The sequence below is a fragment of the Carettochelys insculpta genome, chromosome 3 (genome assembly GCF_033958435.1).
Source record: "Carettochelys insculpta isolate YL-2023 chromosome 3, ASM3395843v1, whole genome shotgun sequence".
NCBI classification, from domain to species: domain Eukaryota; kingdom Metazoa; phylum Chordata; order Testudines; family Carettochelyidae; genus Carettochelys; species Carettochelys insculpta.
In genome coordinates this window covers 140,831,422-140,844,879 of record NC_134139.1, presented here as the reverse complement: position 1 = coordinate 140,844,879, position 13,458 = coordinate 140,831,422, and the positions used below count along the sequence as shown (strand labels likewise).

The following is a 13,458-nucleotide window of genomic DNA, read 5'->3' as shown; positions in this document are numbered from 1 at the left end:
TGGAGACAAATACGTTCATCTAACCCCGCCCCCAAAAGAACTGTAGGAGATTCAGCTGAATTGGCAAGTTTCTTTTCTTGTTTTATTAGACCTAGCTCCCCCTAGGAATGTGTATAGGTTGCAGCAGTTTAAATGTGTAATTTAAAATCTATTTAATTTAACAACTGCAAAAGGCTGTATAGACACACAAATCAACATGAACCTGCAAACGTAACCCTGAAACGTAAACAAATGTCTCTGTAGACAAAAAACAGTTTAAAAACGGATTCAAGTTGAATCAACGCAACTTCTATGTTAAGACAATGCCTTATTTTAAAAAGTGTGGGTTTTCTTGTATCAGCGTTAACTCAGTTTATTCTATAAAACACTTTTTACACTCTAGCCTACTATATCATATACTCAATGGCACACCCATACACACTGGGCTGGGTATGAAGCAAATACCAAAAGCTCTTGAGAGAGGATGGAGCCACCCCGCCAAAACAGAGTCAGATATATTATTTTTATTTTTAAGCTGCATTGTGTGGTTCTGCCTAGTTTGAATGCTATTCAATAAATGTTTTGAAATAAATGCTCTAAACACTACTTGGCAAAAACACAACACAGAAACAACATTTCACTTACCATCTAAGCTGTAGGTTTGTTCCATGTTCTAGCAGGGTCCCATATATTGGAGTAACAATATAATGCATTATACATAACAGAAACTGGCACGAGCGGGGCATCGCACACACTGCAGAAACTGGTATGAGTTGAAATCAGGACTTCACAAGAAGTCTGACATTTATGTCCCAAATGTTTTATTCTTGCTTTTCAGTCCATTTAGCACAAAAGGAAAAACTGCAATTATACAGTCATGGGCCATGTCTACACGGGCAGAAAACTTCAAAATGGCTATGCAAATGGCCACTTCGAAGATTACTAATGAGGCGCTGAAATGCATATTCAGCTGATAGTAATAAGGGGATTTCGAAGTTGCCGGTGGTCCTTTCAAAAAGGACACGTCTGTACAAGCCACACGGGAGTGAAATGCGGCAATTTTGAAGAGCCGCAGCCAGCGGCATGCTAATGAGGCACAGAATATGCACTGCAGCGCCTCATTAGTAATCTTCGAAATAGCCATTCGCATGACCATTTTGAAGTTTTGTGCCAGTATAGACATAGCCATGGTGCGCAGATTATCTGTAATACTGTTAACATTTCAATTGGATTCACCTCGATACGAAGAAAAAAATTAGTTTATACTTCTCTTGATGCAATTCTTTAGCTACAGAATTTTTGGCAATGCTGAATTATGAGGACAACCATCAGTTTACTATTAAAACTAACTTTTTTTTATGAAAGCTAGGAGCCTGTAGAAAAAAAGAGAGAGGAAAACTTGGGGAAAAAAATTACAGCATCTGCGATTTGTTTTCTACCAAAGGTCCAGTAGAGGCCATCTATTATATTTTGTTCAGTATGCATATGTATTTTTATGAAGTGTTAATTTACCTTCAGGCTCTTCAAATAGTTGGACAACATACTAGGATGGAAGCGATTCTCTTCAGCAACTTGTTCATCATATCTTGGTCCCAACATTGTCTTCAAAGGCAAAAATTTCCCTATAGAATAAAAATAGAATAGTATGCATGTACACAAACAAGTAATTTTAAAGCTATACACAGAACAGCTTCACAGAAGCTCAGCAATAAACTTAACTGATTTAATTTAAAACAATCTTAGTAAAATTTGGCCTGTCTGCCCCATGTCACGAAATAGTGGTGGCCGACTCAAGTGGCACTGCAATGACATGCATAAGGTTGCAATACCTGGAGTGGAGAGACAAGCCCAACCCCAGAGGACATGAGCCACCAGTCTGGGGAAAACACAAAGATGGCTCACTCTCCAACTTTCCTCCCTCCAGGGGATGGACCCAGGAGAAGTGTTTGCATAGGGCTATTCTTTGAAATCTCACATTGGTATTTTTGTGTTTTGTCAAACCTTCTGTGAAAGTGTTCTTAAAATAAACAACATGTACTGGGTCATCATCACAGACTGGTATAACAAGAAATATTGCAAAATGCAGCTAAAATAGAGCAAGAGACATACAATTCTCTGCCCCCTCCACCAAGTTTAGCCACAAACTTAATTATTGCATTATTTTTTAAAGAAACATCAGCATGGAAGCATGTCCTCTGGAATGGTAACCCAAATATGAATACGCACATGAATCTTTAGCATCTGTCATGTAAATACCTTGCAATGACAAGTACAAAAGTGTCACGTGAACACCTGCTCTCACTTTCAGGTGACATTGTAAACAAGAAACAGGCAGAATTCTCTCTCAAAAAACGTAACTGACAGGACAAAAAGCAGGACTGTGTAGACCTGTAGGCTCCAAAGTTTTACACTAGTTGTTTTTGACTGTAATTATGTAACAACAACAACAACAACAAAAAAAAAAAAAAAGACTACAATTCTAAGTTGCACTTTCACAGTGGAAATATTTGTAATCAAAAATAGAAAGTGACCACAGTACTCAGCCTATTTGTGTTATAATTGAAATCAATATATTTCAAAACACCCAAAAACATTTAATAAACGTCCTTGGTTTTCTATTGTTTAACAGCGTAATTAAAATTGTTTTTAATAAACAGTAAAAATGACATTTATATTGAACATGGATAGAACAAAAAATAGGATTATAAATGTTAGTTCGTAAGCTGGACCATAGAAACCATCAGAACTGGTGTTCAGAAGAGTTGGAAAAGCAGCTCTAATAAAGCCAGACAACATCAGAAAAATCCATTTGCTGTCAGCCCTTTTGATTATAATCATTCCACAGTAGAGGTCTCCCATCAGCACCACGGAACAGCAACATTGTGCATAAAATACAATACTTAACTGTGGCTTTGGGACTTTTGAGATGGCTTACTTTAGCAGAACTGTCAAGGTTTGACCTTACTGAAGAAAGGGCTGTTCTCAACTATTACGGCCCAGAGCCACAGCTTTTTAATTTATGCACTTTTGTTGTCCACAAAACACAGAGTGGCTTTGTAACAGCCTTCGTTAGAGTTCACCATCATCTTTTCCAAAGTTTCGTTAAATATTAAGCTTTTCATGCGAAGTTCTTTACTAGCAGTATTTGCTATATTATGAATAACTACAAATAGCAATATATACATGAAAATTTGCAAATACAAAAAAAATGAAGAAAGTGACTCGCAATTGGCACTCAAGAATTTCAACTTCTATTTAAGTAATCCATTGCATTAATCAAGCATTCTTAAAAGTACCAAATTACAATTAAATATAAAACTACATATAATATTTATGATTTGCATTTCTAGATACCGATAAACATATCAAAGTTAACTAAATTAGGGTCACATCCCCACATCAAGTATCGGAGGGGTAGCCGTGTTAGTCTGGATCTGTAACAGCAACGAAGGGTCCTGTGGCACCTGTTAGTGTATAAGGTGCCACAGCACCCTTCGTTGCTACCCCCACATCAACGTCACATATCAGCCACACTGTCGTCATTCATTTGCATGCTTGTTTTCTGTGGTTTCAGACACGTTTGGGCACTTACATCTCTTTAGTGGCAGTGCAATGTAGTGACAGCAGATAGAGGTACTCGGAGTCAGCACGCACCATACATTTACCATATTTAGAAAAGATGTTGGGTCTAGTGGGTTAGAGCTCAGGTGCACAAATGGGTGGTGGGCCCCCTTGGGAGGGGGCGTGAAATTTCATAAGGGGGGCAGCAGCAAGATTGGTTGCTGAGTCTCAGGCTCATCCATCTCATTAAAAATGCTGAAATGTGTTACTGTTTCTATGTATGTGTAGTCACACTTACACACCGATTACGGAAGTTTTTACATTCTACATACTTGTCTTCTTACACATGCCAAAAGCGACATTTTTTTTCCATATGAACAGAACCAAAATTTCCATTGGTTTGGATTAGATTACACTGGTTGGGGGGTGGGGTGGGGGCCTACTAATCGCAAGAAATGGGGCCCAACATAAAAAGTTTGTTCACCCTTGAGTAAAGGAGGCTGGGCATCCCCTTTGCTGACCCTTGCCAGCCGACCATCTCTCTCACAAGTCTGCTCAGCTCCCCACAAAGCCACCCTGCACAAAACCCACTGTCCCATCCTCTGCTTCCCAGGGCAATGGATATGCAAAGCAAGGGACTATTTCTCCATTCAGCCCCTCCCACTGCCCAGGCAAGAGGAAAGGTCCTGAGTTAGGGTGCGATGGGGCTCTTTGAGGGCAGCAGGCAGAGAGGGAAGCTGCAGTGAAACAGGCTGTGCCTGCCAGATATCACAGCTGGTGCTGTTCTGTGATGCAGGTGGCAGGAGGGTTAAAGTAGTACCAGCAGCTGAGCAGAGGGCAGGGAGCCAGTGCAAGAGGATGCAATGAGAGATACTAACAGAGCCTCGCTGGGAAACCAGCAAATGCTTATTTGCAGGCTGGACTGGAAAGAGCGACAGGGTCAGGAGGGCCCTACCATGGAGCCCAGAACAGGTAGTCACCAGAAGCCTGGCCCACTGGCTTTCTACCGGTGATGGGGGAAGAGAGGCACTGCAGCCACCTGGCTGAGAGAAGAGAGCAGTAGGCAAGGGAGAGGGGCTGGGGGCAGAGTAGAGGATGTGGGCAGGGCCAAAGGGTAGAGATGAGCCCTGGGCTAAGCAAGAGAAAGAAGCAAATGGAGGTGGCGTGGGGGAGATAATCAGAGAGAGGGACAGAGGGTAGAGAGCAGCTGGTGTCTCCCAATGCAGTTCAAGTGGAGTGTGACAGGTCCCCTTCTGAGTGTGGGCCCGGCAACCCCGCACTGATCACAGGGCTTTCATGTCCTCCCATCTTCCCTGCGTGCTCCGCTCTCCAGCACAGCCAGCTTTCCTCTATCTTCCCCTGCGGTGCCCTGTGACCCGCCCTTTTCCTCCAATGTCTAGGGCTGGCCTAGGACCCTGCCTACAAAACCCAAGCCCAGTGAAAACTGCAAATATTCTAGTCAGTTACCTTCTGCTAGATCTTGGCAAAGCTTCCAGAAGCAGCATAAGCGCCAGAACAGTCTGCAGACTACGGAAGACAACAGCACTGGTATATGTTTAGTCCCAGTTCACAAAAGTTTTACAATTCTAAAGGTTCCAAAAAGGCTGTTGGATGTTTACAGTGACTTTATTAATGTGTGGAAAAGATTTTTAAAAAATATGTTCTCAAGGAACATTAAGCATGACAGAATTCTCTGAGTTGTCATAGAGAACTGGAAGTGGCATTTATGTGACGGTAGCAACACATTGCTGAAATGGAAAAGTTTCGCATTATTACAGATTCAGCTGCTCTTTCTGGTCAATAAAGACTAGGAATCAACAGAGACTGAAGTCTCAGAAGATAGCATGCTAGAAAAAGGTGACAATTTAAAAAGCATTCCAATTGTCCTGAGGGAGCTCAAGCATGAAGTAGCTGTACTGACAGCAAAAAAGTATGCTATCTTTTACTGAAAACAGCTACTGAGAAGGAGAGCCAAGAGTGGAAAATGCTGTTCCTATATTTTAAAAGGTTTGTGGGGTAATTCAAGGAATTACTACAGACCAGATAACCATACATAGCCATCTAGTAAATTGGTTGTGATGAGCTGAATCACAGAAATTGCATCTTCAAGTTATGCACAGTCATATCCATAAGCCTATTTTCTTAAGTATGTGGGACATGGCACCTCCCACCTCAGATCACTGCTAGAGAGTTGGACAGCGCCGAATGAGGAGGTAATGTGTCCAGTCTTCTCTCTTCTGGACAGGGTCTATGCTACCTTCACTTTTATGTGTACAATCCCCATGTTAAACACTTGCAGAACCTGACTCCAAAGTAGCAGTTTGGAGTTTGTTCCTTTGGTTCTGTTCAGCCATATTAATGGTGAATCATCTGTGAGAATCCTATGCCTCTTTCTGAAGAGATTGGGTTTCAGCTGTTTGACAGTTAGCACTATGGTATAGCACTTTTTCTATAGTAGAGTAATTCTGCTCAGTAAGGAACAGTTTTGTTTTGTGCTTTTACTTACGAAGGCAATGGGGTGTTTCTTGCTATCTTCCCCGGTCTACATAAGTGCAACCCCGAAGATAGCATCAGGTGCATCAATACACAATCAAAGGTCTTATCAAAGCCAGGGCTGGTTATACCAGAAGACAACAATAAAGGAACTTCTGTGAGTTAGTCAGTCACTGGTTAGAAGAAAGGAAACAAATGGCAGGGATAAATGGTAAGTATTCAAAATGGAGCGGGGTAATTAGTGGTGCTCTGTAGGGGTAGGTCCCGATTCAACATACCTATTAATGACCTGAAAAAAAAGAGTTAGGTGGCAAAATTTGCAGATGATGCTAAACTGCACAAGACTGTAAAGAGCTTCAAAAAATACAAAAAAAAAAGCCTCACAAAACTAGGTGATTGGGCAATAAAAATCACAGATATTCTTTGTCTTATTCTCTGTCCCTTTTAATGATATCTTACTGCCACTATATAAATCCATGGTATGCCCACATCTTGAATACTATGTGCAGATGGGGTCACCATCTCATGAAAGGTACCTTGGCATTGGAAAGAGTTCAGTAAAGAGCAAAAGATTGTTAGGGATTTGGATTGGACGCCATATGAGGAGAGAGTAAAACAAAATTGGACTTTTCAGCTTAGAAAAGAATATTCTAAGGGAGGATATGATAGAGCAGGGGTGCGCAAAGTTGGGGGCAGGACATTTTGTAAGTAAGGGCATGATTGGCCACCTCCCACCACCACAGCTTTCACTGCATCACCAGCCCTCTGCTTCTTCCCACATGGCTTGTCACCAAGGGAACACTGCCCCCACCTCTCCCACCACCACTGGGCCAATCAGAATGCACAGAGGCCCCGAGTCCAGTGGTGTGGCAGCTGATGAGTTCCCGCTTTGATATGGTAACCTCTTGGAGTCTTCCCCCCCAACACCCCTCCCCCTTCAGCCCACCCCATGGAGCCTCCAAGACCTCCTTCCTGACCATCCCACCCCCTTCCTGAGTGCCACCCGCATTCCCTCGTATGTTCCTCCCACAGGTTGGAGGGGCGCCCTGGCTAATTGCAGGGCCAAAAAGTGGGGTCCATCATAAAAAGTTTGTTCAACGATGTGATACAGGTCTATAAAATCATGACTGGTATTGAGAAAGTACATAAAAATAAAAAGTAGGGGGTCAACAAATGAAATTAAAGGTAGCAGGGTTAAAACCAACAAAATGAACTACTTCACACATTGCAGAGTTAACCTAGGGAAATCCTTGCTAGAAGATATTGTGAAGACCAGGACTTTAAAAGGGCACAGAAAAGAGCTACATAAATTCACAGACAGGTTCATCGATGGCTGTTAGCCATGATGGGTAGGAATGGTGTCTCTAGCTTTAGTTTATCAGAAGCTGGGAAAGGGTGACGGAGGGAAAATCACTTGATGACTACCTGTTCCGTTCATTCCTTTGAGACATGTGACAGTGGCTACTGTTGGAGAACAGCATACTGAGCTAGATGGACCTTTTGCCACACCCAGTATGGCCATTCTTACGTCCACATCATTAAAAATAGAATAATAAAACCCCAATAAGATCACAAAAGTGTTTAGATGAGATGTACTGGTGACTTCTTGGATCACAGACCTCCTTGAGACTGAGTGTGAATACACTTTTCAATTAGCATAATTTTCAGGGACAGTTCATCAGAAGTCTCCCCTCAAGACAAAAAGAGATTATGAGCGTGTCCAGAAGGTTGAATTCAGTGGGGAAAGGGGTTTGAAACACATAGTTTGTGTGGTGTGTGCACAGATTTCAGTAGGATAGACAGAAAGACGGATATAGACAGTTAAAAGTAGCAACTGAAAACAAGGTGTCTGACTATGGGAGAAAGCCAGGGAATGGGTTTTAAACAGCTCTCTCACAGGACGCTACTAAACAAACTAAACAACCATGAGGCAAATATAAACAAATGGTTAAACAAAACAGAGGAAGAATAAAAGGTTAATACCCAGTACCTCAAGGTTAAATATCTGGTCCAGTGTTTATTATATTTATTAATGACCTAGGGACATGAGCAGTGAAGTAGCAATATTTTCACATAACAAGATTATTCAGGCTTGAGAAGACTGCAAAGAATATCAAAGGGGCCTAACAAAGCTAAGGGTATGAGCAAGCACAGACAAATTGGCCGTGTCTACACTAGCCAAAAACTTCGAAATGGCCATGCAAATGGCCATTTCGAAGTTTTTGGCTAGTTTAGACTTAGCTATTATGTTCAATGTTTAGAAAAACACAAAGTAACCACAAGCTGAAGGAAAAAGTCTTACTCAGATACCACAAAAGATTCTAAAGTTCTAGAAAGGCAGGAAAGTAAACTGGGTGTTACTGTAGAAATTTTAATAAAAGACATCAACTCAATGTATAACTGCACTTACTAAAAAACACACAAGACGTTAAGATGCACAAGAAACAGAGTAAAAAAATAAATGCAGAAATTGTATATTATGCCATTAGATAAAATCAATGGTACACTCTAAAATAGGATTTACAGTACTTGCCACTCAAAATATCTCAAAAAGCAGAATTAGAGGGCATTTGAAAAGGAGTGACAAAATATGCAAGGGGAATGAAAAAATACTCATATAAAAAGATGACAGTTATTAAAAAATACCTAACACAGAGGGGCATTATTTTACATCTGCTTAACATGAGGTTTCTGAAACATCTGGAGATGGACACTGACACAGGATCCTAGACTAGGGGACTACAGATCTAATCCTATATGACAATTCCTATGTTTCTAAGTAGGTGTTCTACTTCCATACCCATTCCAAACCAACAAATTAAAAAGACTTTAGTCCTGAACTCAAATTAACTGTTCCTAATCGACTGCAGTGTCTATCATACAACACTTCTTTAAAATCTCCTATCCTGTACAGATATCTATTTTTCTGTACAGTTAGTAGTGCTGAACCAGTGGCCCACTCAGCATAAAGCTACAGCCCAAGCAACATACTCACTGCCATTCAGGCATCACATATAGACACAGCTACATAGCATGAATGTGGCCCGTGTTATACATAGAGAGCTGTACAGTGGCCCAAAAGGGTAAATGGGTTGACAACCACTACTGCACACAGCACACCCCCACTCAGAGAACCTGATCTGATTTGATTCAATGATTTTCACTCATAGCTTCTGCTTGATCAAAAGAAAAGGACAATGTGCAGAAAAACAGAATCAATTTTTCGGGTCCCATACTGAACATAAACCCATAGTGAACATAAAGTAGAGAAAGAATCCTGGTAAAGACCTTTGAAAAAGACAACTGAAGCAAAGACAGAGGTTTAGACATTCAAAAGTAAACATGATATAGGAAAGAAAGGAAAATTATTGTGTGTGGCTACTTTCAATCACATGTGCAGTTCCTTGGCTTTCAGTTAGATTATTCAGCTTTAAAGACAGACAAAATTTAAATATAATGCTGCATTAAAACAAAAGAGGAATAAGCATGTAGAGCTCTGAGTGCATACAAAACTATAAATCCACAAAAAAAGTATAGATCCACATCTGACAAGATCAATCCACAATCCAATCCGCAATCTGCTAGTTGTGTTTTAACCTATACCTATATCAGCACCAGCAAGTCATCACACAGGGATTACCAAATGGACAAGGCTGGGAGGGCAGAAAAGTTTGATCTTATGGGAAAGAGGTAGTACAAGGGTGGGGAGCACAAGGATAGTGACTGGGGTAAGGGGCATCTTGTGGACAGGATCTTGAGAAGGGGTGGTACAGAGGGGGCCGGGAAGGAACAGGCATCTAATTGCATGCTGCTCACAGGGACTTACAAGCACGTGGCACCAACACTATGGCTATGTCTACATTAGCAACGGCCATTTCGAAGTTTACTAATGAAGCACTGAAATACATATTCAGCACTTCATTCGCATGCGGGCGGTCGCAGCACTTCGAAATTGACGCAGCTCGCCACCGCGCAGCTCGTCCAGATGGGGCTCCTTTTTGAAGAGATCCCGCCTACTTCGAAGTCCCCTTATTCCTATGAGCAGATGGGAATATGAATTTCGGCACTTCATTAGTAAACTTCATGGCCATTTCGAAGTTTTTGGCTAGTGCAGACATAGCCTATGTGTTGCATCACCTTCTCCTATGCTCCGCATGGCTGAAGGTAGATTCTGCTGACCAGATGACAGTAAGCTAAGCACAGAACTGGGAGCACAGCTACTGCAGCTGGGCCAGGTCACAGTGGGGTTGCTGGCATTGCCTGAGAATAGGAAATAGCATGGCCAATGGGTACTGGACAGCCCTGACTCCAATCTGCTACTCAGCCCCACCCAGTGACTGCTGGTCCTGAGCACACCACACAGACCAGGCACCACCAGTGAGTAAAGCCCTGCAGTATTGTATCTGCATCCAATCCACTATCCGCAACAACGGTCTGTGAATATACATGGATATGAAGCAAATATCCATGGATTTGCAACGCTCTGGAAATGTATGTCTGTAAGAAGTAAAAGGAAAAACATTACCTCTATTTCCCCTCTTCTGTCCCCTAGATTTTTTGCTGTTGTGGAACAGACCCTTGTTTATTTTACTGGGGGCACAGGGGAATTGAGCAAAGGGGAAGAGCAAATAAACTGCTTATGAAAAAAGAGGTGGTGTGTGACCAGTATAGAGGTGTTAAGTCAACTCTTAGCTCCAGGGCTGGATGCAGCCTACTGAGCCCATTGCAATACAGCCTATCATTTACAACAGCGGAAACTGCTTAAAGCATCTGCACGTCCACCCAGCTGCAAAAAAAAAAAAAAAAAAAAATACTGGTCCCCTTCAGTTTCACCCCAGGCACCCTGTGAAAAGTAGTTTAGAAAACTTTTCAAAGAAGGGGAAGATTGGTCAGGTCAGTTTCCCTTTAGCTCCTTGCTGCTGTTCACAAACTGGCAAGAATCACAAGAAGTCACTACTCTTCTCTTCACAGCAGCTCTAGCTAATCCAAGACGATCGTTTTTATTGGTGGACACATGGGGAAAGCGGCTACTGGTTTACAAGTAAGATAAGGGCTGAGAAGAGCGAGGCTGAACGTTGGCCGGGTTAGCCCCTCCTGCCGCTGGCTTTTGGGGGGGAAGGAACTGTGGCGAGAGGGGGACGGGGAGTAGCTCTGGCAGGAACAAGAGAACGCGGGGCAGACACGGCCAGAGTGTGAAAAGAGCAGCGAGAGTCCACTTACCAAGAAGCGAGCCGCACCCAGAGGCGCCGGGCCCCCCTAGACAGCGGCGGTGCCTGCAGCGCCCCGCTCCCAGCCCCAGGGAGCCGCTGTGTCCTCAGCCGGCCCGACTCACGGATGGGGGAAGGTACGACGCCCGGCGGCCGCCGCCGCCGCCGCCCCCCGCCCGGGCCAGAGCCCCGTTACCCCGACCTGCGCGGCGCTCCCGCGGACGAACATAGGCCCGCCGGCGGCGGCTAGAAGAGGAGCTGGAAGCGGCGGTCGCCCCGCGCCGAGCACCCCGGCCCCCGCTCACCTGCCACCGGCTGCCCCCTCCGAGGGCAGCGCAGCCAGCGCGGCGGGATCTTGTTGTAGGACATGGCGGCGCCTCCTGCTGCCCGGCAAGGCTCGCCCTGACCCCGGGCCGGGCGGCTGCGCGCGCGGGTTCTGCCCCGTCAGCGGCTTCAGCAGCCCCTTCCCCGCGGCAGCTTCATTCAGACCCAGGTCCACAGCAACCGCCGCTCCCACCATGCACCGCGGCATATGCGTCACTTCCGCTTCCGGGGCTGGTCGGGCTGTTAGGGCCGCACCGCGGAAGGGTATCGCTGGAGCTCGCTGGAGGCCCGGGTCTGAGCGGGAAGGTCGATCACACCGCCCCCGAGGGCACTATGAGCATAGAGCCCAGCAGCCAAGCGCCTACCTGCTGCGTCGTGCCTCACGCTTAGCTTATAAACTGCTGTAGGGCAGGATCTGCCGTGGTGGGGTGTGTTTGTACAGCGCCTGGCACAAGGCAGCCAGGGCTGTGCCCGGAGATCCGAGTGCTACCATGGTACCAGGCAATAGTAGAACAATCATACAGCCTGGAGGAGGGGGGAGAAACCACTAGGGTGACCAGACAGCAAGTGTGAAATATCTGGAGGTTTTATTTTTGAGAGTGGGGTATTAGTTGTCTTTTAGGGATGCCAGATTTTTTTGAAAAATTATGCAGGACAGGCAGCCCCACCCACAGGATCGCCAGCCCAGGCTGCCTGTCCTGCATGAGACCAACAACCAGTGCAGGTACATAGGGACCTTGGCAGCCCCACTGCTGGAATCTGGCTAGGGCACAGACCCCCACCAGTAGTGTCAGCCACAGGACCCCCCCAGCCAGGGGTGGCCCAGACTCCTCAGCCCTGCGGCTGGGAGCCAGCTGAGGCTTGGAGCCCTGCCAACAGGGCCAGCTGCAGGATTCCCAGCTGGGGAGCCCCAGATTTCAATCAGCAGCCCTGCACGATGTCTTTGTGTAAATGTGGGACACGGGACTGCCGAGTGAAATCCAGGACTGTCCAGCAGATTGTGAAACATCTGGCAATCCTGTTGTGTGTACACAACAAAGCATCCAATATCAACTTATGATGTCACTCAGAAAAGCACACACTCTCTCATAGGCTGGGACCTTAGTCCTTCCATCAGATTCACATGTATGGAGCCCTGTTTCCACGCACAATCCCAGAGAAATAAGTGGGGCTCCACATGAGCCAAGACAAGATGGCTTTTTAAATTATCATTATTTATTAGTTGTGGTACAGTAATGACTAAGAGAGTTGAGTCCTGTTATGCTGGTGTGGAAGACAAAAAGATGGTCTATGTCCAAAAGAGCTTACAACCTAAGTACAATATGAGACAGAGACCAACAGGCTACAGAGACTCCCAACAGAAGGAGCAAGTGGACAGTGCTCAGAATGATAGCCAGTTGTCTCAAAACAAGAACAGCCAAATTATTATCAAGGTGCTTTTTATTTATTTTATTTACAAGCCTGGCAAAGTGGAGTTTTGAGGAAGGATTTGAAGGTGGATAATGAGATAGCTTTGCAGATGATGGTGGGTACTGCTGAAAGTAAACATTTGGGCTATGTCTACACTACAGAGATCTTTCCAAAGAAGCTCTTCCAGAAGATCTCTTCCAAAAGAACTTTGAAAAGAGTGCATCTGCTCACAAAAAAGCAGATAGAAAGAGCGATTTATAGTAAAATTCCATTTGTTCCTCAGTTGAATGTGCAACAATCAGACACTAGATGGTGCCAAAAGACCAAATGAGATTCTGAGTACGGGAAATCCTAACTGCAATTAGAAAAGGGCTGAGAAAAAAAGAACAATCACAAAGGGATGACTTCTGATTTCAACAGGATTATTCACAGAGTAAAGTGAGCAAGGATGACAAAAATATGTCCAAAACAATATACACAGTGC

At 44.3% G+C, this 13,458-nt stretch overlaps 1 protein-coding gene across 1 annotated transcript in view; it reads right to left on the bottom strand.

Moving 5' to 3' along the window:
* The window catches only part of RNGTT (RNA guanylyltransferase and 5'-phosphatase), a 400,609-nt gene extending 388,868 nt beyond the window's left edge, over positions 1–11,741 (bottom strand). The window contains exons 1-2 of the mRNA XM_074988850.1: positions 11,546–11,741; positions 1,492–1,601 (exon numbers count right to left, since the gene is read on the bottom strand). Of these exons, the coding sequence (XP_074844951.1) occupies positions 1,492–1,601; positions 11,546–11,609 (174 nt within the window). The 5' untranslated portion in view covers positions 11,610–11,741. The remainder of the gene's footprint in view (positions 1–1,491; positions 1,602–11,545) is intronic.
* Positions 11,742–13,458: the final 1,717 nt, after the last annotated feature.